Raw genomic sequence first — 24,903 nt, 5'->3', positions numbered from 1 at the left:
AAAAGCTTATTTGGGGCCTGTAAAACATAGACGTGTCGAGCGCTATTTGCCACGAAGTTGAACAAAAGCTCTTGTTCCTATTGGCTCCATAATTTTCTCTTCTAGGCTACATACTGGAACTGGGTCAAAGCTGTTGCATAGTGGGAGAAACTGTTGGCTTTGGAGGGGATTGTATGGCAGAAGAGACACTTTCATTTAATATAAGAGATGTGAGTCAAAAAGCAGAGATCACAATGAGATCCTTCTGTTAAGGGTCAGGGCAGGAGGGAATATTTTATTTGTGAGCTGAGGAACATGGATAGAAACCTGGAGGAATTGAAAGCAGAGAGAGCAACAGTTTCCAAAATCTCCTCTTGAACGCACTCTATGTTGCATCCCTTCAGAGGCCAGAATAAGCTAAAAACAGAGCACTTTTTAAATGCACAGTGTACTAGAAACCTGTGAGCTGCATTCATAATACAGAAAGGGCAAAAGTTCAAATTGAATAAGAGTCCCTTCTCCCTCAGCATAGGTTTTGGCAGAAGCATCACGGAGGAACAATACTGCTGACCTGGGAAGGCTCATGTTACCCACTTATAATTCCAAGTCTGTTAAACTTTTCAGGCTTTCTTCACCTACTTTTATTTTCACATGACTACTGAAGCAAAGCCTTGACCGAATTATCTCTGCCCAAGGGGATTTTGATTACAGGGTGGACTAAGACCAAAGGCAATGTGAAGGCTTACCAGATCCTGGTACATACAAACACATGTATCCGGATCATGATGCTAAAAGGAATTTTAAAAAAGTGTAGCTAACTGCTTTAATAGCAACCATTCTCATCTGGCAAGATCACTGGAACATGAACAATCTATGGCATCTGATCTGCTTATGCATGGGCACCAGCATAAATTATGAAATGCTTTATGCTCCCTTAGGATGACAGGTGTTATAGAAATACGTAACAGGGGCGTCTGAAGACTTGCCCTTCAATCCAAAAACACAGCCTTGGGCCACCCACTCCCAGTAGCCGAGGAGTGAGGACAAAATTGATAAGTCACAAATTTTTATTGCTGGTGAACTCAAACAGGCAATTTTAATCTATCGAGGAAGATACACGTACAAGCAAATATTAGGTTTTTGTGCGTTTTTTGATCATTGTTGTATGTAAATGTCTCTGCAAATTAGGCCCCACTCCCAGGCTCCTACTCGGTTGCCACCATGGCCCTTGGTATAATGCATTTTGGATGCCATTGTTGTGAGATGTTATCAGGACTACTTATGTGTAGTAAAAGGGAGATGAAGTAGAATGGGTAAGCCTCTGACGACAAGAAAGTGTTCTTTGTAAACATGAGTCAGACCTGCATAGCACGGTGAATACATAACCAGATTTTCAAAAATGTTTAGTATCCAACAGGTGCCATTAATAGCAACAGGAGGTGCAAGGAGCTGAGCACTTTTGATATTCTGGCCTATTAAAGTTGCCAGGGGTGTAATGGCATTAAAGAAGTCCTAGTGATAGCATGAGTCATGTAGTGGACATTTTAAGGCGATTAAAGAATGTATTGGGCCTGGTGGGCCAGTTCCTGGTGTACAACCTGCAGGTAAGGTGTGCTTCTGTGTATAAATCAGACTCCCATGAGAGTACAGTATCTGAAAGGTATTTGTCAGCATCACTGGTGTAAAATAAGCTTCCACAGATGCCACAGTGGTGCACCTGGGGCAACAGGACCCAAGTGGCATAATATATACACACATCAAAGGCTTCTTGGACTTTCCTTAGTGTGAACAGCAGATTGTTATGCAGGTATGCAAAAATGATGTCACTTTGTGGGGATTTCTAAAACCAAAGGACACATTGGTGCTGCTATGGATAGCTGCCTCCACTATAAAGTCTTAACCATGTCTACTGCCAACTCATACTGACATTCTTTAAATATTTGTTGCCAGCTCTGGAGACACAGTATTTCAGTGCAATCTGCTATAAGGCTAATGGTCTGAGCTAATGCAGACAGTGTGTGGAAGGCAGTGCTACACCAGAATCAAACAGAGCAGTAAGAGGGCTATCTGAATTTAGACGCTGCTTCTAGTTCCCCTGACACCATTGTTTCATGAATGCAACTGCCAAAGTGGATGGACATGTCCCACCTCCCTCTGTACTTCATCTACCATGCCCCCACAAATTTGACTCGAAGAACCACAGTTCTGCTCCCAGTGAATTACCCCGTGTACAAATTACACATCCCTCTCATTCACTCCCGATGACTATTTTTGCGTGGTTCTAAATCCTTGAAACCATCATTTACATGGTGGATAAACCAATTCTATTATTTCTCTGATTTCACAGTATCATCATCAGAGCATGAAAAACATGTTTCTGTTCAGTTTTTCTTTTTTCGCCTTGTAGTTTAATGAACTGTAAAATGTGAACACTGATACCTATCTGGGTAAGTCGGGTAGCATTGCATACCACAGAGCCAATCTGATTGACACCTGGACTCCAGAGCTTTCACATGTCCATTGCCGGCAATGGATGTCATGTGAGGAGGGGCCTAGACAGGAAAAAAATAATCATACTCTCTGTGATACAGAAAAGATTAACATTGCATGAATTGATTCTCGGTCATAAAAAAGAGCACAACCAACAAACCATTCCACTCCCAGCAACAGAGTTTCTTCTCCCTCTGGAACGGGATACCACATGGCAATGAGTAAGTTTATGGGCTGAGCACAAGCAGGACAGAACAGTCCAAGATAATCCAAGTGTTCCCAACACAAGAGACGAGACAGACTGTACAACTGCCCGAACAGCTTCATAGCATGAGCCAAGTTCATCACTGGTGCCACTCCTTAGACTTTAGTGGAATAACACCCGAAGTTAAACTGACCCCACATGTCTAATTCCAGCACACTCTCCCCATAAAGCTCTTAAGCAAGAAACATCTGCTGTTTTGGAAACTCCGTCCTTCTTGCTAATTACAACAGGCAAGAAGAATCCTCAAAGCAAAAAATTAATCCCTGGCTGCTAGAGCTATATATATTTCATGCTGCCCATCTCTCAAAGCCTAAGAGGTCATTCCTCATTGGCTGAATTTCAAACTATCCATAGCACAGCTAGCTCTTTAATGAACGTACAGCACTTGCAGACTTTAATTCTCTGCTGCCCCCCCCGCCACTGCACCCACATCCGAAGGAAGGTGAAAAACAGGTGAAAAATAACAATTATTTTTCTACATATCCCTCAAAATCAGGTCATACAGTATATCCCCCCTCTCCCTGCCCCCCCTGCCCAAGATAAGCTTTATGGAGAGGGTTTGCTTTACTAAGTTAAAATAGTGTGTGGGACAGGAAAAAAAAAATACTGCTTTCAGCAGTTGGAGAACACTGGACAAAATTGAAACATTGAAAATGGAAGGTAATGTAGTCAATCCCAGAGGACTCTATATGACTCCTGGTTGATGTCATAGTCACATGAGGGCCTTGACTTCAGTCAGTGCAAAGGGCTGCAGTCAACATTAAGCCATCAGTGTTGTTGGTAAGAGAGACATTCCTGGGAAGGAAGGCAGAAAACTGTGGTGATGTCTACAGTCTCCATTGGGTTTGCATGGTTGGAATGGAAGCTGGAACCCAGATCAGCCCTTCTGAGAGTTCTTCTGGGACAGGAAAGAAGAGATGGGAAGACTTCAGCTATTTTTCTCTCTCTTTTTGGCCCCTTTGCCAAGATTTAGATTGCACAGATTATGGTAGAATTCACTTAGCAAAAAGGGCCTTATATTAAGGGAAAAAAAGAAAGAAAAAGAAAGAGCTCTTTACTGAGCATCAGGATTGAGAATTCAAAAAGTGTAAATTTTATATAAATTCCATACGATGTCCAGCACCATAATGTATTGTGGTGCAATAAAGAGCCCCCGGGGAAGGCCAGGGGGACCACAAGAAAGGAAACAGTCAACCTCCCCAGTAGAGTGCCACTGCTAAGTTGTCCTCAACAGCAGATGAATTTTCCTTGGCCCTGCAGCATCTCAGGTCCCATGGGAGGTATTGGTTGCAAGCAAGCACCTGAATATTGCCTAATGGAATAAGCCAATCACTAATTTAGCTGGCGCATCCATGCCCATCCACTAGTGGGTTTTTTTGTATACACTTACAACTGTAGCATTTTTCTTATTTCTCCACATAATGTAAAATGTAAGTAATAAGACTGTTTTGTCCATAATAAGTTAAAATCAGAAACTACCTAATAAGTAGCTGACACTGGTCCTTGTGGCCAAAAGAGTAAAATCCATAGAAAATCTATTGGTTCCGCTTTTATTCTGGTATATTCCCATGCACACCGCATTATAAAGGAGTTTATGTAGCTATCATACAGGAAATAGTAGTCTCTGAAGCCAGAGATGACAGTTTCTGGCATAGGGGTGGGTTCTCCTAGTTTGTAAGTGTGGTTCTCAGTCATCATTCAATCAGTTTTGACATGGCCATTAGCCAAGGTGACAGTGGCAGTGGGAGCCCCTGGCTCAGCATTCTCATCAAACCGCAAGCGCAGTGTGTTCCTGATAACCAGCTGCTCCATGATGAAAGCAGCACAGAACCATGGGATGGCGTACTCAAGAGTGATGAGGCCCATGAAGTCAAAATCAAACTGTGAGTAGTCCCATGGGCAGGCATTGAACTGGCGCAGGATGAAGCCAGTGGTGAATTCCCAGAAATAAGTCCAAAGGGTATAAATGAGGCAGCGCACTATAATGTTACATTTGTCCTTCAGATACAGGTACATCTTCTCAACAATGAGGATGGAGGTGCCATAGATGAAGAGTGCCCATACACTGGTAACGCCTGGGAACTTCCAGTTAAAATTGACCACAAACTCCCAGGCAGCTGTGAACATCACCTCACAGAAATAACCATGAATGGCATAAAGGTACCATCGAGAGAAAGCAGTAAGGGGCTCTGCAGCAGCCATCCTTCCACACAATCTCAGCAGGAACTCTGAAATTAACAAAGACAGGGAGATAGTAAATGATGATATCGCATCTCATTGGGAGCAACATGCATAAATTGTCAACTCTGTGTTTTGTGGATGTTCTGAAACGTGACATTTCCTTTTTGATGAGCAGATAAAGTGAAGATACAAAACACTTTAGGTTGTTTAAATTTTCCTAGAGTGAATTTTAGTGTTGCGGGAAGGTGACAGAGTGCTAGCCTCTTAATCACAGATCAGGCAATGGCAGTGCATGCTGCTCTGCCAACAAACTTGGATCAAGAGGGTACTTAGTGGTAATGAGGAAGATAAAAGCTACAAAGACTTTCAAGTTCTGCAACTGTAAATCAGCTTATTGGAGGCAGGGAACTAAGTATTATGAAACAAACAGAGGAATCACCAAGGAGTAAGAGATATCCTTTAGTCTTTTCTGGAAATAGCCAGGCCCATTATGGGGTAGATGAGGTAAGCAGAGCACTCGAATTGTCTTAGATGCCTAATGGGTTCCCCATAGTCCCTGTCCCCAGGAAGCTCAATTGAGCAAAATGGGGATTTGAGGGTGTGCTTTTTAATGGCTTTGAAAGGAAACACCAGAGGAATAGTCTCAGATACTGTACCTTCCCCAATTCAACAGAACTGTTATTGTCTATTAAGAAATTGGCAGACATAGTATAGCTGAGTTTTGGGGAAACATTTGAAGCTGCCAGATTTACTATCAAAAAAGGCACAAGAGAACTACTGTAATGCATTCAAATTTGGCTTCAGAACAGGGAAGCACAAAGGGTGAGAATAAAAGGAAACAGCTGAGAAGAGAGAGGGGGAGTGGATCACAGGAGGTCAGAACAAGAACTGTTTTTCTGTGCCCTAACTTCAAAGGTACAGAAAAAAACTTTGGGGTAACAACTTAATCTGGGGTCATTCTAAACAATTACCGCTGACACCCAACAAATATTTGTTGGCATTTCACTTGTCTTAATTGTTGTTTACCAAGTCTACACACAGGCCCAAGTTCATTGCAGGCACAACTCTACTGAAGTCAACAGAGTTGCACACAGGAGGAATTTGGCCTCAGTAGCCTCCCTGCACCTGGGGCTAATAAAAAGAAAGGTAGGGCCATGGCCAGGTCAGGTAGGTATAGCTGAGCCAGACACCAAAGAGGTGACTGAAGGAACCCCAGGGAGATTAGCTAGTTAGGTTTAGGGTACTCAGGCTAACTTAGGGGCTGGGGCAGGAGATCAGCAGCTAGATTTAGGACTAAAGACACACTTAGGGGGAAAAACTAGGGACAAACTGGGGAGGCAGGCAGGGAGTGAGAAGAGGATGAACCTAGCCACACACGGGGGGAAAGCTGAGAGGGAAGCCTGAGAGTGACTGCGAGTAGGACAGTGGGCCAGGGAGTGCGGTAGGAGTCTTGAGGGAGGAATGGGAGGGGGAAGAAGCAGGACTCTGGGGCAGGAGGCCTTGCATCCCCAAGGCCTTGTTTCTCTATACCAGTGGTCACCAACCAGTGGATCTCGATCCACCAGTACAACCAGTGGCTCTCGATACACCAGTAGATCTTGGAGTCTCTTGGAGTTGATCCAAGGCTGGGGTGGGGGGCTGAGTGCCTGTGTGCATGTACGTGTGTGCCCCAGCTCAGCAGGTCAGTCTGTGGGGGAGGGAAGGGGTGGGAGCTAGATCGAGTCCCCTGTGGTGAGGGACAGTGCCGCAGAGGCAGGAATGGGGTAAGTTGAATGGGGCCCTGGCTGGGTGGGACTTACCTGCTTAGGAGGTGCACCCCCAAATATTTTTTTCTCCCTCTGCCTCAATCTGCACTCCACCCCCTGCCCCCTTTCCTTTCCTATAGACTTACCTGCTGGGTGGCAGGGGTGGGGGGTGGCAGTGGCGGGGGGTGGCAATGGCGCATGGTAGATCTTGGGTTGCTTTTAAATGCCAAGGTGATCTCCAACTTAAAAAGGTTGGAGACCACTGCTCTACAACATACTCTGCAACCCTTTCCTAGGTGTATCACATGCTGCTCCCCATGTTCTTTGTCCATGAGAGAAACCCAGACAGGAGGCTACTATCACACCCCTGCTTCTAGCTATTTCACATCCTGGCTCTCTTCCACAAGACACTGACCCCGCTAATGACCTTATGCTCCTCTAGGACTCTTTTTACACCCTGAGTGCATCTTCACAAGATGTTAGTTGTGGAGGTACCCAGTTAGCTCTGCAGTAAACATCTTGGTGTCTACATGTGTGGCGCTATTAGGCCACAGGCAACTAATAAACTGCACAACAGGTTAGTACATGTAAATACAAGCGACTATCCTGCTGTGGGAGCTTTTTTGTGTGCAGCAACACATGTGTAGACACTGACCCAGCTGGCTGGGGCACAAAGGTGCTTCAGTGTGGGGGCTGCCTGCCAACTAGCCCTGCACTGAAGCACTCGCTTGCCCCAGCCAGCCCCTCTGCAGCATGCCAAGCTGGCGGGGAGCAGCCCTGGGCTGCCAGGCTGACCACCAAGGGCCCACTGCCAGCCAGGGCTGCTCTGATCTGGCTTGACATGCTGAGGTCCCAGGCACATGTGTAAATGTACGCCTAGGAGCAATAATCTCCAGCGCAAGAAGCACTGGAATTTATTCATGTGTATTAATATGCATGTGTAGATGTGCCCCCAATGATCAAACAGTCTAGCCAACTCCCTGGCAGGCTTCCTGCTTCTGGTATACTTAAAGAAATGTCTATTATTAAGTTTTAGGTCTCTAGCAAGTTTCTTCTCAGATTCTCTTTTAGCTTGCCTTATTTACAGTTTCACATTCGACATGCCAGAGTTTATACTGTTTTTTATCTTCCTCATTGGTACTTAACTTCCACTTTTTAAATACAGTCTTTTCTTCCTTACAAAGTTTCTTTTGCTCTGCCATTTAACTATGCTAGCTCCTTTTTAGTCTGCTTTCTAGTTCTTCTTTTTTTTCCCTTTGATTTTAAGCATGCTTTTACTCTGCATCTCCCATATGGTGTTCTTAAGCAGTTCTCAAGCTGCTTGCAAGTTTTAAACCTTCTTTGGTAACCTTTATAATTTCCTTCTAACTAGCATCTGCATGTTTGCATAGGTTCCCTTTTTTAAAGTTAAAAGCTACCATGGTGAATTGTTTTGTTTTTTGTCTCCTCCTACAAGGATGTCAAATCCCATATATTGTGATCATCATTATAGGGGGTCTCAATAATTACCTCTTGTATCAAATTCTGTGTATATGATTTAGGATTAAATTAAAAATAGCTGTTCCTCTTGTTGATTCCAGGGCAACTGCCTTCTGAAATAATTTATTTATGGTGTCTAGAAATTTAGACTCTGCATCCCTCTGGGGTGAGATATATCAAGTCTACCTGAGGACAACTGAAGTTACCCATTATTATTGTTTTTGCAGCCTCTGTCAACTCCCTTAGCAATTTTAGCTCACTGAAGCCATCCTGGACCAGTGGTCAATAGTATATCCCTAGGAATATACTCTTCCTTAGAGACTGAATTTTTACCCCCACAGATTTTATGGTACTTTTTTCTTCTTTTTTAATGGTTAAAAGATCTTCCCTATTTGACTTGATGCACATAGAATGCCACTTCCCCATTAGTACAACCTACTCTATCATTCCTATAAAATTGTACTCTGGTTTTACAGTATCTTACTGTTTTTTCTCAGTCCACCACATTTCTGAAAGATCTATGTCATTATAGTCAATGAATGCCAAGCATTCTAGTTCACCCACCTTGGATACTACACTTCTGGCATTAGTATAAAAGCCCTTCTACTTTTTGTTATTGCCTAGTTGCCTACTAGTGTCCTGTTTAATTCGGAACTGTCTGTTTTTGCTGCTCTTCCCTATATTTTACTTGAGACTTCTCAACCTATTTCTTATCTTCTTTGGAAAGACCTAAATTGTTAGGAATTCACCCCTAAAGGATGTGTCGGTCTGAATAGTGAGCATTTCCGCACTTGTCAGCTTTCCCCAGTTTTCAGTTTAAAGGCTGCTCTAACACCTTTTTAATATTATGTAACAGCAGTCTGCTACCACTCTGGTTCAAGTGGAGGCCATCCCTCCCGCACAGGTTCCTCCTGATAGATTTCCTGGTTCCTAATAAACCAAAAACCCTCCTCTCCACACCATCTCCTCACCCATGCATTGAAATTCTGCAGTTTGTTTCAGGTACCAAACACTGGAAACAGGCATTTCAGAAAATGCTACCATGAAGGTGCTGAACTTTAATGTTCTCCCTAACAGCCTTAATTTAGCTTCCAGGACCTCTCTTCTGCACCTTCCTATGTCACTGGTGCCAACATGGACCATGACCACCAGTTCCTCTCCAGCACTCCCAACAAGCTAGCCAGTGTGTCTCTGGTGGGGTCTGCCAGGCAGATTTAACTAGGCAAGGAGGTCACCATACAGTCCTTTTATGTATCACACACCAAACTTTCTGTACTCCTGATAATGGAGTCCCTTAATAAAACCTGTCAACTGGACTCCTCTGAAGGACTTCAGCTGGACAGCAGATGCAAGCCACAGGGTGCTTTTCCTCCTCTCCAGTATGCTGTGCTCTTATCCCAAGATCTTCATTTTCCTCAGAAATACTGGGGTTGCCAGAATGGAGATGGGGCTGCTCTATTATGGACTTCTAGGTCTCATCTAAATATTTCTCTAGCTCTTTCAGCTGCGCCAGTTCAGCTATTCTAGTCCGCAGGATCTACACTTGAACAAGTTGCTTTCCAGGTTTGGGTTTTTTGGTTTTGGGAAGGGGAGTGTGGTTGGTTGTTTCTTAATGTTATGTCCTATTTAGCTATATCTTATTCATCTTTTTAGAGAGGCAAGGACCTGTATGGGTGGGATCTTTTATTGGATTAACTGTACAGTTGGCAGAGACTTGGACAAGCTTTCAAATGTGGCACATTCTTCTTCAAATGCACTGCATTCAAAAGCTTGCCTAAATCTATCCTGACCAAGCAGCTAGCCTGGTAAAATATCTCCCCCCACAAAAAACCTTTCTTCTCATATATTTCCTGGACCATTGTGGCTACAAAGTCACTCCAACACTACCAAATGATTTCTTTAGAGCAAGGCTGAACTAAATAGAAGTAACAGAGCAAGAGCTTGGGAATCTAAATATAGACTTAACAAGACTACTTAGGTGGGGCTTAAAGATGTTAAATCCCAAGAACTCAATTTTTATTTAAAAATATTTATCACTACGGCCTGAGTTCTACTAGACAAGGCTGAATTCAAAGCAAAAGCTAAGTTTTAACTACAACACATGCGGGCAATATATTAGTTAAAATTACAGTCATGTTATGAAATACAGCCCTCACCTGGTTCCAAATGCTAGCATTTCCAACCACAAACTCACCTCACCTGCTTAATTTGGTCTGTTCTAGGGAGACACTTATTATGAAACAAGCTTCCTTACAAACTGTCCTTTTGGTCTCTCCCATTCACTTGCCCACACTCCCCAAAGGAGCTGCCTTTTATGGTCTTCTGGTCTCAGTTAGCTCTGCCAATGTTTTAGGCCCAGGCAGCAACTCCTCGTCCAGAAGCCACTCAGTAAATACCTAAAAGACACTCAGTAAACATCCAGAAGACACTCAGCTAACACCAAGGGTAAAGACAAACATAATATTCAAAATGTCTCCTTGAGCAATGGGCAGAGGCATAACAAGGCAGCACAGTGCCAGGGGCCCACATGAATGGGAGTAGCCACAACTTCTGGGTGCCAATGTGCCTTTTGTGCAACTGTGTGGTTCTGACAGCTGCTATTATGTTTCAACCCCCTGTCCCAAATCAGCACCTGGGACAGGTATCCCAATTACCCCGCTCTAGTTATGATGCTAGGAATGGGCATGAAAATGTTTTTTAAAAATGCAGCATTTCAGCCACTGGACAGCATACAGCCCCCATTGTGCCCCCTGCCTGAAACAGCTCAAAACTACAGTGGCAGCATGCAGCGGTGCAGGGGCAGGGGGACAGCAGAGCCAATGTTAGTGAGTGCTCTTCCTGTCACTCAGAGTGATCCACACTGGAACCAGAAGACTCCAGTGATCCACACTGGAGACCTTGCATACCTGCCCCCATAATCAGAACCGTAAAACGTGAGGCAGAGATACACTTGCTAACGCCAGGTACTACAGTGTCAGGCTTCCAAGTGTTTTATCACACCTATAGATCTGCATGCTAGCCACATGAAACATTTCAAATGTTATGCCTGCCTTTGTCCTCTGAGCACATGGTTTGACCACCTGGCTCAAGACACTGGTTTTCAACATCTTTCATTTGTGGACCCCTTAAAAAAATCTTACATGGAGGTGCAAACCCCTTTGAACTGACATAGTCTATGGACAACCCATGGATCCAAGGACCACAGGTTGAAAACTACTAGCTTAAGACAATTCCTCACTCAGAGCACAAGATCACCACCACCAAAAAGCAGACCAAATTCACACACCTCCCAGAAAGGAAAACCTGTTCTTTTTTTCTCTTGCTTTGTTTGCTCTCTCCTGTTTTCTTACTCTTGCTGTTCCCTGGGAGTGCAAGTCCCTGGGTAATAGTGCCGATACATTGCCAGTGGTTTCCCAGGCACAGCCAAGCACCCTAGTACTCTCAGAAGACTGTATGGAGAGACTCTGCACCTGATACTATTTCACCTAATGGGCACCTTAATGATGCAACTTGCCTAAATGTGATCCTTATCTGCCATGACCAACTCCCTAAATAAAATATTACTACAGAAGAAGATGGGTCCTTTTCCTCTTCACTGCTTTTTGTGCTTTAAACTTCAAGCAAAAATGGTAGTATGTCATAAAAGTAGATACATTAATGATTACTGAAGTTCCTTATGGGTTAAACCATGCACAATTAGGGCCTGAAGTATCAATTAGCTGTGTTATGGTAAGTGTCTCTAACTAGGGCTTGAAGTTTCAATTAGCTGGGTGGTGGTAATGCCCAAGCAAGTTTTGTCCATGTTGCATAAATAACCATATTGACTCAAATATAAACAACCCTAATTATATGACAACCCCTGCCAATAATTAGATCCTATATATGGAAAAATGATAAATTTATTATACTTTTCCAGGCACAGAATCTAATTATTGGAGGTTCACCTTGAATTTTTCCCATTCTCACAGCTACAGCAGGGAAAATAAATCTAGGGGTCAGGTAACCCCTTTGCCCTCTGTACCCCGACTTTGTCCATCTGCAGCTTCTTCCCTCTCTCCTTACTGACAGGTCCTGTTCTAAGCACATGGAAGTGATGAGAAAAGTTGAAAAAATGACCTGAAAATAAACATAGCTGTAGTAATTTCCATATAATATTTATAGATTTTGTTAATCCAGAATTGATGCATTTTATCTTTTTTGAAACTGCTGCAAATTTTAACACCAAAAGGGGGTCCATAAGGACACTTTTAAATAGCACTTTAGCACCTACTTTTATATAATGTAAACTATGCATGATATTAGTGTAAAGTCAAAAGGCTCATAATTTACGGTACAGTAAATACCTCAGCAAATTCAACAGCTTTTCAAGCCACGGTGACTGCACAGCTCAGTCTGGGTGTGTATGCCAGCTACCCCACAACAAAGGATCCATGTGCTAATTAGCATGTCCTCATGACTGGAACCCAGTGTTTTTGTCATGAGTCCTGGGATCCTCCAAATATTTATATGCAGATGAGGAACCTGGTTTGGCTTCACCTCATGGGGAATGCCCACACATGGAGGCACCTGTGCTTGAAGCAGCTCAAATAGAAGTGGCAAAAATTTGAGCCAGGGCTTTTTGCCTCAGCACACATGCCTGGACATGCACTTTGGTATGGAGTAAATTGTCCCCCTTGGGGCAAAGTAACCCTACCTGGCTCCCCTGGGATCTGCAGCCAAAATAGCAGTACAAAAAGCTACTCTGTCAAGTAGGTCAGGGCTACTCACTCTTAGGAGTTTCTGGGGCCCAGCCAATTGGTACCTGGGGACACTACCCCACGTGCCAGCTGGACTGCTGAACCACCCCTGAGAGTTCCCTGCACCTTCTACACACTGCAGCAGTCTGGCAGTGGGGGCTGCTGCTTGGCTGTGACCTGTTGCCACCTGCAACAGCATGTGGCCCTAAGGCTGCGCACCTGCTAGACACGGATGGGGACTGCATGGCCACAGCAGAGGCATCTGCACCTCTGGGCCAGCTGCCAGTAGGCTATGGCTGCACAGTTGGCCTTTGTGCAGCACTACTGCCATGTGTGCCCCCACCTGGATATCTGGGCACCTATGGCTCAGAAGATTTTCTCAGTGTGGTGGCCTGCTTTGAACTGTCAAAGCGTGTCCTCCTGGCCGCATGTGGTCATGAGGTCAGCCACCTTCAGCTGGGTCCTAGGTGCCAGGTCTGAGCAGGCTCCTCTGCCTCGGTCCTGCCATTTGCCTACTAGCAGGAATTCTGATGTTACCTGTTTAAAAAAAACTGCAAAATCCCTGATAAAAAAATACCAAAGTCACTCTTTAAAATATCCCAAAATCCATGTTCTTTCATGAGTAAAACAAAAGACCACTAGACACACACATGTGTGCGTGTTATATGTGTACACACACACACACACACGACACAGATCAAATCAGTTGGGCAAAGTTTTATTGATATATTTACCATTTTAAAGCAATTTGTAGCCTACCAGTGCCTCTATCATCATAATAAAGTAAATTATAAATATCTACACAGTTTGGCATTTACTATTGGCTTCTTTGTCACAGAAAAATCAGAGCTGCCCCTACCCCCTTCACTCACCAGGATGGACAGCACTGAGTAGCACTGATATGCCAGTGCCATGTCCCTGCCCTTGCCCCACACTCACAATCCGATCAGCCTGCCCCTGACCCCAGTCCCCTCACTCCTGACCCACAGGGCCAGATATATGGGTGAGAGGTCTGTTGGGGGGCTTGTGGGTGGATGGTGGGGGGACTGTGGGTGTGGGGGGGCTGCTCAGGATGGTCCCCTGCCCCTGCTGGGCATAGCCCTCCCCCCCCCACAGCTCACAGGCTGCACCCCTAACAGGTGCTCATAGGCTGCACCCCCACACAGGTGCACCCCCAGTTGCCCTGCCCAGCAACAGCATCCCCACACTCTCTGGCTGTAGCCACGGCCATTGGCACAGTGGGGGGCAGAGGGGATCAGCCCTGGCTGCCTGGAACCCGCGCTGCCACTGCTGCATCACCAGGGTGCAGTCTGGCTGGCAGGGTGCCACAAGGTGCCTCAGGTTGTCTGGCAGCTTGTGGCCACTTGGGCTGAGCAGTGCTGGGCTCCAGGGTACGGCTGGAGCTGCCAGACAGCACCCGGTGCAGTGCCCTGCTGAGCCAGGCTGCACCCAAGTCATGCGGCAGCGGCAGCACAAGTTCCAGGCAGCTGGGGCCACTCCCCACTGTCACGCACCATGCGAGGTGGGATTCTGCCATGAGGCCCCAAGTGGCCCCAACCGCTGCTGCTACTGCTGGGGAGTATGGGCTGTGTGGAGGGCGGGGCGGGCAGGGGAGCAAGCAGGAAGCAGAGGAGCAATCAAGAAGCGGGGGCTGTGCAGGGGAACAAAATCAGGAAGTGGGGGCTGGGCAGAGCCTATGAGAGCGTCTCTGTGGAGAACTGAGCATCCGGTGGCCTCAAGGCATGGTCTGGGACCATTCCTTGCCCCACAGTTTCGCAGGGGTCTAATTTTGCTCCTGCACTGCAAATTTGCAGTGCGGGGAATGTTTTTTTGTTCCTTCACATGCAGCTTGCAGTGTCTCAAAGGGGTTTGAGACACTGCAAAAGGCACATGCGCACTCATCTGGATGTGCCCATGGAGGGCAGGGTCATACTAATCATATGCAACAGACTGAGAGAGGGGCCAACAGAGATTCTGGATGAACTGTTTGGGGCCCAATTTGGTGATATTTGCCAGATATTTAAGGCTGGTGAAGAAATAGGAACCATTGGAAATGGGAAAAGCAGGCACAGCTCAGCTGCAGGAATGAAGAGGAAGTAAAATGTGTGCAATATAGTGGCTCACTATGATTTGAGAAAGAGTTACTGCTGAGAGGGGCTGCAAGCAATGGACACTAGGGCCACGCAAAATTTCAGCAGCCATTTTGTTTTGGAGGTGTTTCAAGTTGTTTCAGCACCTGAAACAGTGAATTCAAATTGAAACAGAAGGCTCTGGAACACAAATGAAACAAGACATCCAAAATGTTTTGGAAATGTTTCAGGGTCTCCTCACCGCTGCTGCCTGCCCTCTACAGCCCCATGTTGCTGGGGGTGGTGAGGAGACCCCTGGCATGGATCTCTGCTCCCTGCAAAGCCAGGTCGCACAGCAGGGCAGTGCTGGTCCCTGCTGCATGACCTGGCTCTGTAGGGAACAGAGATTTGCACAAAGGTCTCCTTACCACTGCTGCCCACCCCGTGCAGCCTCACATCACCAGGGCAGCATGGGGCAGACAACAGCAGCGAGGGGACCCCCAGCACGGATTCTGCTCCCTGTGGAGCTGAGTCACACAGCAGGGACCAGCAGGTTTGCTCGCCACTCTGCGCTACTTCCCTGACCCATGACCCAGCGTGACAGGGTTCAAAGATCTGTGCAGGGTTCTCCTTGCCTGCATGGAGGGCAGCGGCCCTCCCCCTCCCCTGCATGAGCCACCCATGGCCCCATCCTGCTCCCTATTGGCACCCTACAACTCCTGACCACAAACCCCACCCGGCTGGACAGTAGGGCTGTGCGAAACTTGCAGCCTGTTTGAAACAGTTTTAGCTAAAATGAAACAGGACAGTGATCTGAAACACCAAAACAAATCACTGTCCTCCAAAATGGCCGAATCCAAAACCGAATGGAAACACAGCCGTTTCACACAGTCCTAATGGAAACTATCATATGTCCTATTTAGATGGGCTGCACTGATTGAAAGCCTGATCTATGTCTTAAAAGGCAGAGAGAGGGATCAACAGAGCAATGGGGTGTAAGGGGTGGAGGACAAGGACCTGAAGCTCAAGGCAATGGCAGTGGTGGCAAGTAAGCATGAGGTGGAAAAAGAGTTGAAGAGCCAAAATGAAGATCTGGAAACAGATGGAGAGTGCGTGAAGGTGGAAAAGAAAGGAATAAAGAAGGTGACAGCAGGAGCAATGGCTGAGGCAGCAATGATGAGAGTGATGACACCAAAAGGAAGACAGGAGCAGAGGAGAGCGGGAGACAGTGGGAACAGCAGGAAAGTAGCAGGCGAAGATATGTTGGAAGAGAAGCAGAGGATGTCAGGAGCACAACAGCAGGCTGGCTCACCAGGCTTAGCACAGTGGGAAAACATGGAAAAGGCATCAAGAAAAGCTAGAAAGAAGCGGAGGCTATGGATAAAAGCAACATTAACCGGTGATGGGAGGCAGATGGGATTGACGATGGACAGATATAATTTCCTGGAAAAGGAATTGTTTGAGATTTCGGAAGTGCAGATGGACCATCTCACCAGCTTGATTGCTTTATTAAGCCAAAAGACTTGGAAATCGACTTACTGGGATGGAGAAGGGTATGAGAACTTTTGGAAAAAATATGCAGAGCAATGTGGGAGGGAGGAATTAAGAGGGATAACATTCATACCAGTGGAAAATTCAAGAGAAAGACCAATTAGAGTTTGAATGTACATAGATTTACTAGAGACAGAAAGATGGATGGAAGAGTACGTCCAAAGGGTCATGTTGGTAGAGAAAGTAAGGGATAAATATGGTATCTGGACAGGGTCTTGGAGGGCAGAAGTAATGTTACAAGCAGATGAGTGGAGCTTAGGTGGGGTGCTGCACTTCCTATCAGTGATCCAGGCTAGGGGCACACCGGGGTTTTATAATGTACCATGGGCAACCAAAGCAGTGCAACAAATGCAGAAAGGTGGGGCACCTGCCTGCACACTGCCCCCCTCTCACAAAATGCTACAGATGTGAAGGGATGGGGCACTGAGCAGTGGAGTGCCAGGAGTCCCTAAAATGCACTATTTGTACACTTGTATTGTAGGCTTCCCAAAGCCTTTGCAACTATAATTAGACCACCTGAGGAACAGCAAAACCCACAGGAGGAAAGCGGAGTAGAGGAGGGGTTGGACAACAAGATAGAAATGATGGAAGAATAATCTAGTTGGGGCTGGTCCTGTTTTGAGGAGGGAATTAGACTAGATCAGTGTTTCTCAACCCATGGGTTGCAACCCAAAAGTGAGTTGCAAGAATATATAAAAGGGTTGCGAACAAACTTTAAAAATGGATTCTCCTTTAAAAAAAAAAAGTGGGAAACTGTGGCTTTTCCCTTGCAGGCTGGCACAGTTGCAGCCTGCAAGGGGCTGCTTGGGGCCCCCCTGCCCCACACACCCACCCCCTGGCCCACATACTAGGGGGCTGGGGCTTGGGGGTGGGGGGCAGCAGGTCAGGAGTGAGGGGCACTGGCCTTTGATGTTTACAAATGGGTCCTGGTACAAAAAAGGTTGAGAACCACTGGACTAGGTGACCTCCTGAGGTCCTTTCCAACCCTAATTTTCTATGATTCTGTGATTCTAAGAAACCCTGCAGGCAGTGCAGGAGGAGACAGCACACAGAATGGAAAGAAAAAGCAGGAACAGCAAACAGCTCAGACAAGGAGGTAGGGGTGGGGAAGAAAGAAGACACCTTTCAGATAACAGAAATGGAGATGGAGGGAGAGAAAGAACCAGAGACAGGCCAGAAAAAGAAAGACAAAGGAGCTGAAGACCAGGAAGAAAAAGCCTGATAGCAAAGGATAACAATTTCTTTTATTTAAAAAATATTTTCGTCCTGGTTTACATGTATTTGTGTACGGTACACATAGGCGATTGCACAATAGCTTAAAATGAAGTCTTACTCTTGTATATTGTGGGGGGTGGGAGTTATGGGGGTGTGGATATAGATTTGTGGGGGGATGTGGGTGTGTGGGTATGGGGCAGGGTGTGGGTGTGTGTGGGGTGAGGGAGGATGTAAGTGTATGTGTGGATATGTGGGGTGTGGGTGGGTATGGGGGCCTGTGTGAGAAAATGGCCACCCTAGGATGAGCTTAATATGGGAGCAGACATATGGCGCATCCCAAATAATAACTCTCATATAGGATAGTTATTATAGCTTTTTCAAGGAGCAATGTTCCCTGGATTTGAGTGATTTGCTATGTATTAAGGCTGTTTAGTGCATGCCCACTCCACTTCTACTATGCGATGAAATCAATGTGTCTACATCTTTAAATTATCTATGACCATCTTCACACTAACAGGGATAAAAAGAAAACAAAGGAGCTTAAGACCAGGAAGAAGAAGCCTGATAACAAGAGAGGTGAGTCAGAGGAAGAGCCAGAGAGCAGTTTCCTGCTGCTAATACTTCTGGTTTCCAGCCTGGAGTGGTGACCAGAAGGCGGGCAGCGGTGGGGATGCAAGAATATGCAAGCCTTCCTAAACACTGGCGATTCATAGGGGTCCACATGGGTGCATGTGTAGCCCCTGAGACTGGTGGTGCACCCCTTGCAATTAGCCACTGCCAACACTGCTGGCAGCACCTGCAGGCAGTTGCTACTTGCCACCTGCCCCCTCCCCCCGCCATCAACACCTCTGCAGCTGCCTGCGGGAGCTCCCCACTCGCTGCCACCATGCCCCTGCTGCCAACACTGCCACCGCTGCCTGCAGGCGGTCACTGTTCCCCCCCAGCCTCTGGGGGCACATGTCATTCATGTTCTTAAATGTGAAAACAATCCAGCAGCTTGCAAATGCTACAGGAATGCAAGTGAGGAAGGGGAGGAGTCTACTGACCCAAGCAGTAGCACAGGTAAGCCTTAAAAGTACATGCACACTCAGCCCAAAGCAAGCACAGACAAATCTTAAAGGGACAGGTGCACCTGTTTTAAAACAAGCAGAAATGGCATTGACAACAGTTTCACTTAATGTCTGGAGTATCTTAAGGAAGAAAGGATGAGAACAAGTGTTGAACCAAGGAAAGGCAGACAATCTGCCTACACAAATGTGGTATACCAGGGGAGAGGGATTATAAACACTTTGAGAAAAGGTGGAGATGGGAACTATCCTGGTGGTCAGGAACAAATGAGAACAAAGTGGCAGGGGTAGCAATATTATTCAAGAACCCAGAGCTGAGAGCAAAACAGGTAGAAGAAGTCACCAGCAGCAAGTTGCAAGGGAAGATACTACCCGTCAGGGGAACAGAATTAGAAATTTTCGAAGTATATGCACCACCAGAGAGGGAGGGAAGGAATGCACTGCTCAGGAAGCTATTGGTTTGTGTGGTTGGAGGGAGACTGCACATAATAGCGGGAAATTTCAACTGTATAATCAAAGTGGGTGACAAAAATGGGGAAGGAGAAAATGGAGCTTTAGACAGCTCATCCAGACTGTTAATATATATAATAAAAGAAGAGTTGCTAAGAGATGTTTGGGCAGGGGAGAAAGTTTTCACTAGAACAGACCCCAGTGGAAAGAACCAATCAAGAATCAACTTTGTGTTTGCATCAAAAGGAAGGGATAAGGAAGAAAGAAGCCATACATGTGGCTTTTGGTAATCATCAGATGCTGAAGGTAGAAAAAAGTCTTGGTAAGAGCTCCACGAGAGAAGGGACTGTAGAAGTTAAATGTGTGGCTGTTACAAGATGAAGAGATAGACAAGATAGTATGAGGGCTGAAAAAATATTTTGGGAGTACCAAAGAACGGTGGATGATGGTGAAGAGGAGGACAAGAGAATTTTTCAAGAAGGAAGGCCAAAGTTGCTCTGTGAAAAGAATGAAAGAGTTAAGAGAGCTGCAAAGAAAGATGCAGGAGCTGCTAAAGGAAGCCACAGAAAGAAGACAGATATGAAAAGAGCTAGAAAAAACAAGCCAAGAGTTAGAAAACTAGTGTAAAAGAAAGATGAGATAGAACATGTTCTTAGTACAAGCTTCCTGGGTGGAAAAAAACAAAGAGTGGTCTCAATACATTTCAGCCAGAGTGAAGGTGGCAAAAGGAGTACAGGAAGAAGGTGGTCACCAAGTGGAAAAACAGGAGAAAGTGTTGGAGGTGACACAAAGATTTTATGAAGAGCTGTACCAGAAGAAAACAGACAGGAAGAAGATGAAGGATTTCTTGGAAGAGACTGAAGAGAAAGTAGAGGAGGAAGCAAACAAGACAGAAGAACAGATAAGCTTCAAGAAAGTAGAGGAGTGTTTAAAAAACCTTTAAAAGAGTGAAGTCATCAGGAGCAAATGGACTGCCTATGAAATTATATGGGAAGTTTGGGGCATGAGTAGGGAAGGATATAGTGGAAGTGTTCAAGGAAATAGCAGAAACAAGAGAGGCAAGAAAAGATTTTAGAGGAGGTGTTGATAACTTACTCCTCAAGAAAGGGGAGAAAGAACTCTTGAAAAACTGGAGACCAATTACATTCATTAATATGGACTATAAATTAATGGCCAAGATGCTGGCTTTGAGGATGAGGAAAAACTTCCTAAAGATAGTACATGAAGACCAAGTATGTGCAATACCAGGTAGAAAGATCTCTGAAGCAATCAGAGTGATCAGAGATACTTGCATCCAAAAAAGGAATCCATAGTTATAGCACGCTTTAGACAGAGAAAAAGCATAAGACAGAGTGGATCATGATTATACCTTTGAAGTGCTAAAAAAATATCAGAGTATGAAGAAGTGATAGGAGCTAAGCTAAATAGATTAAAAAACACCATAATGGAAATGGGGAACTGGAGGGAGTTGGAGTAGCCAGTCACTATGTAGGTATGTAGCTGCTGAGGGTTAATTAGAGATATTCAAGTTACCATATTTTCTCACACACAAATGCATACCTTTTCCCCCCAGAAACCAGCTGCTTGAAATGGAAGTATGCACTGTAAGTGAGGACACATGGTAAGAGTAGTTTTTGCTGCTTAAGCTTCTTCTAGGCAAAAGCAAAAGTAACTCTGCACATGATCTAGAGGGAGCAGAACAATGATTAGGCTCATCTCCTTTGCTGTGGCTACTTAGTTACTTACAAGGAAAAATATCTTTTTCTTCATTCTACCTTTCAAAAACAAGGTGGGGCATGTTTAATGTGAAAAAGCCAGTAATAATTGTCCAGTTGTTTATCAGGTGCTTGCATTACATATTACAAGGAGAAGCATGTGTCACAAGATTCAGGATTTCTAATGGAACAGCAGCAATGGTGATCTAAAAGCTCTTCCATTTGGTAGTTATTCCATCACCTGTGGGAAATAACTGAGGTATATCAATTTGATTCCTAGTGAGACAGATATTTCCTTACCAAAGCCAGCACCAGTGACTTGGACTGCCTCAGCAGAGAGCGAATGGGTCACAGAGAATGAGCTCCCCTCCAGCACCTAGTGGTGGTGGTCCCTTAAGTCACACTGGCAGAAGGCAGCATAGGCAATGCTTGAACTGCTCCTGCTCATGCTGTACTGTCCTGTGGAAAACAAAGACCTCAGTCACACACAATAGTGAAACTGGCACCATGCACTTTACATTTCAAATATTTAAAGTTTAAGATCCCTCAAAACATTGCAAATTCTGCAAGAATGGAGCTATACTATGGCAGAAGTGCTCCCTTTTCCCCCTTTCGGAAGTTGCCTTTTCAACCTGCTGACAGAATAAGAGGAGAAAAGAAAAAAAAAAGATGGAGAAAAAGTTTTGAAATTTTGTCCTCTCCTGCTGACTACCTAGGAACATACAGTACTGGAACTCCCCTTCTTTTCTGGCACCACCTATGAAGTTAATGATGCTGACAAGATGGAAGGTAAGAACCTTTAGACACAGGCACAGTTGACAAAGGCACTTTCAAAGCAGATTTCTGACAGACTGGCAGTGCAAAGGGCTGTGTAACTGCAGAGAAACCTGGTTTTAGGAGTCAGAGACAGATTCTCTGGCCCAGGCCACAAGAGGGATGCTGTTATGGCATTAAGATTATGACTTCAAACTCCAGAATTCCAACTGAGATTTGGATACCACCTATCACTACTGGGCTGGGGTGGAGAGACTGATGCTCTGGGTCAAGCAGATCAGATGAAGTGGAGAAAAAAAATTCAAATAGACTGAATCATCAGGCCTCTCACCCTAAAGCTCCCTCCCAAAGTCCAAATTTTTACTTAAACTTGCTTTACTTTTCTTGAAAATTACTAGGGGTGCACTCACATCTGTGGTGGGCCAGCAGGGGAGATCATGCTCAGGGGCAACCAGCATGGGTTCATCAAAGGGTGGTCCTGCCTGACCAACCTGATTGCCTTTTATGACCAACTATCTAAATCCTTGGATGATGGTGTCGCCATGGACCTAGTCTTTCTAGACTTTAAGAAGGCCTTTGACACTGTCTCTCACCCCATTCTCATCAATAAATTAGGTGACTGTGGCACTGATGCCTACACAGTTGGTTGGGTAAAAAATTGGCTGATGGGGTGCACCCAGAGAGTAGTGGTGGACGGGTTGTACTCAACCTGGTGAGATATGAGCAGTGGGGTCCCCCAGGGATCAGTCCTTGGGCCCAGACTGTTTAACATCTTCATCAGAGATTTGGGTGAGGAGTAGAAAGCACATTGTCCAAATGTGCTGATGACACTAAGATGTGGGGCGAGGTGGACACACTTGAAGGGAGACAGAGGCAGCAACTAGATTTAGACAGACTACAAAAGTGGGCAGATGAGAATAGGATGGGGTTCAGTGTGATAAATGCAGGGTGCTGCACCTTGGGAGAAGGAATCCACAGCATACATACAGGCTGGGGAGTTCCCCTCTTGAAAGCACAGAGGCAGAAAGGGATCTTGGAGTCATTATTGACTCCAAGATGAACATGAGCTGCCAACACCAGACTGCAGCCAGCAAGGCCAGCCATACCTTGTCATGCATCCAAAGATGCATCTCGAGCCGGTCCAGAGAGGTTATACTCCCCCTCTATGCAACATTGGTCAGGCTGCAACTGAAGTACTGCATCCAGTACTGGGCACCACACTTTAAAAAGGATGTGGCCAGCTTGGAGAGGGTTCAGAGGAGGGCAAACTTGCTTGGTGAGAGGGCAGCAGGACAGGCCCTATGAGGAGAGACTGAGGGACCTGAGCCTATTCAGCCTCAGCAAGAGGAGGCTGAGGTGAGACCTGGTGGCTGCCTACAAACTCATCAGGGGAGATCACCAGCAAATAGGAAAAGCCCTCTTCTTCCCAGCACCACCTGGGGTGACAAGGAACAATGGTAATAAGCTGATGGAGAATAGGTTTAGGTTAGAGATCAGAAGGCAGTATTTTAGTCAGGGTGTCCAGAATCTGCAACCAACTTTCCACGGAAGCGGTCCTTACCTCTACCTTGGGCAAATTTAAAAAGAGGTTAGATGATCACCTGTCTGAGTCCTGTGAACCCAGCATTCATTCTTGCCCGTGGCAGGGGGTCAGGCTAGATGATCTGATCAGGTCCCTCCTGACCCTAGTTATGATGACACTATGAAACAATGGAGATTTATGGGGCCAATACCAATATCTGATTTTTAAGGAGGCATATCAGCTGATACCAATCCATTTTCCAATACAGGATACAGAGCTACCTCCAGCTGGTAAGTCTGTTGTGGTAGAAGGGGAGGGGGGCAGATCAACACCCCCCGCAATGAGGGAGGGGGCAGGGGCAAGCACTGTCCAGCTGGGGTGGGGCTCATGGGGGGGGGTTCCCACTGCTGCTTGTACCCTGGGAGGGTGGGGGGTAGTGGGGGGCATGTGCCCCTCAAATCTGCCCAGGGCAAGCAGGTGGGCTGCAGCTGCAGGCTGGAGCCAGGCTCTTCTTGCTGGGGGCTGGGCTTGGAGCAGCAGCTATGGAGGGGGATACAGCCACCCTAAATTTCACTGCAGCTCCCCCCCAGCACCACTGCTGCATGCCCAGAGCAGCCTCGGCTCTTATCACATAAAATCACAGGCTAGACAAGAAGCTGTAAAACACCAATGGGAGACCACCCCTGTTAGCTCATAGGGGATCCCAGTGAGGTGCATGATGGTTTCTTTCGGATTCAGAGGCTGGGTCCAAGAGCCTGTGATGACTGGCAAATCCCTTGCACCTAGCAGTCCAGCCGCCCCTTCCCAGGATCAAGGTCTTAACACACTATATGACCTGTTGTTTCATATGTATACAACTTAGTCTCCCAAGTTAGATGTTTTTCCCTATTTATTTCTTTGTATGGAAAAGCAAGCAAGCTGCACCACAAATGTTTGGGTACAGGCTTGCGAATTCTGTATACTTACACTGAATTGAAATGTTTTTAAAGATAAAAGTTTAGATCATGGCGTTTTTTATTAAATCCAGATTAAATGTTAAATTGGTTTATTTGTTACAAGAAAACATATACAATTGAAATAGCAAAATAAAATAAAAAGCTGATTTACGTTTTTTTTAAATGTTTCATTTCCATTAACTCTCAATAAAAGAAACTTACTGAGAGTCAGCTGACCAGCTGTAAGTGTTTCATGTGTTTGCTCTATCCCACAATAAGCTAAACCAGAGCAGTTTGATCTTTAATGAAGTAGCTGCTAAATTACCATAGTTTACCTTCCATTTACTGTGGGATAGAGCAAACAGTTATGACAGATCAATCTGATGTGCAGTAAGCAATCCCACTTTAACTTGGTATATCCGTTTGGTCTGTCCATGTCCTCATAAATTTTAAATGCTTGTGATGAACCCCTGACAATATACCTTAAACTCAAAGAGCTCCAAGTATTTTAAAAATAGTAATATTCATGGAACATTTTTTCAGACTAACTGAGATCTGGAGGCTGTAAGTTCCCACAGCTTTCTGACTGTGTACTTTTTACACTCAGGTGAATATTAACAAGGCTTAAAATTGGTTCCATATTCCTATTTGACACGCTGAAAGGCCATTAAAAAATAGCATTAACATGGAGTTTACACTTCAAGGAATTCCTACCAAAATAAATGAGATT

At 45.4% G+C, this 24,903-nt stretch overlaps 1 protein-coding gene across 5 annotated transcripts in view; it reads right to left on the bottom strand.

The window, feature by feature from the left end:
- Window positions 1-24,903, bottom strand: part of TMEM229B (transmembrane protein 229B) — a 230,393-nt gene that overhangs the window by 30,566 nt on the left and 174,924 nt on the right. For 2 of the 5 annotated variants that reach the window (XM_090033206.1, XM_090033207.1), the window contains exons 2-3: window positions 21,243-21,401; window positions 1,033-4,962 (exon numbers count right to left, since the gene is read on the bottom strand). In XM_090033206.1, the coding sequence (XP_089889332.1) occupies window positions 4,433-4,936 (504 nt within the window). In that variant the 5' untranslated portion in view covers window positions 4,937-4,962; window positions 21,243-21,401 and the 3' untranslated portion in view covers window positions 1,033-4,432. Of the gene's footprint in view, window positions 1-1,032; window positions 4,963-21,242; window positions 21,402-24,903 lie in introns of those variants that run through there. The other 3 variants (XM_090033205.1, XM_090033203.1, XR_016440296.1) reach the window with 2 other exon arrangements.

Source organism: Crocodylus siamensis, chromosome 2 (assembly GCF_052110815.1).
Source record: "Crocodylus siamensis isolate JL-2025a chromosome 2, ASM5211081v1, whole genome shotgun sequence".
Classification (NCBI taxonomy): Eukaryota; Metazoa; Chordata; order Crocodylia; family Crocodylidae; genus Crocodylus; species Crocodylus siamensis.
This window is presented reverse-complemented; position numbering and strand designations above follow the sequence as displayed.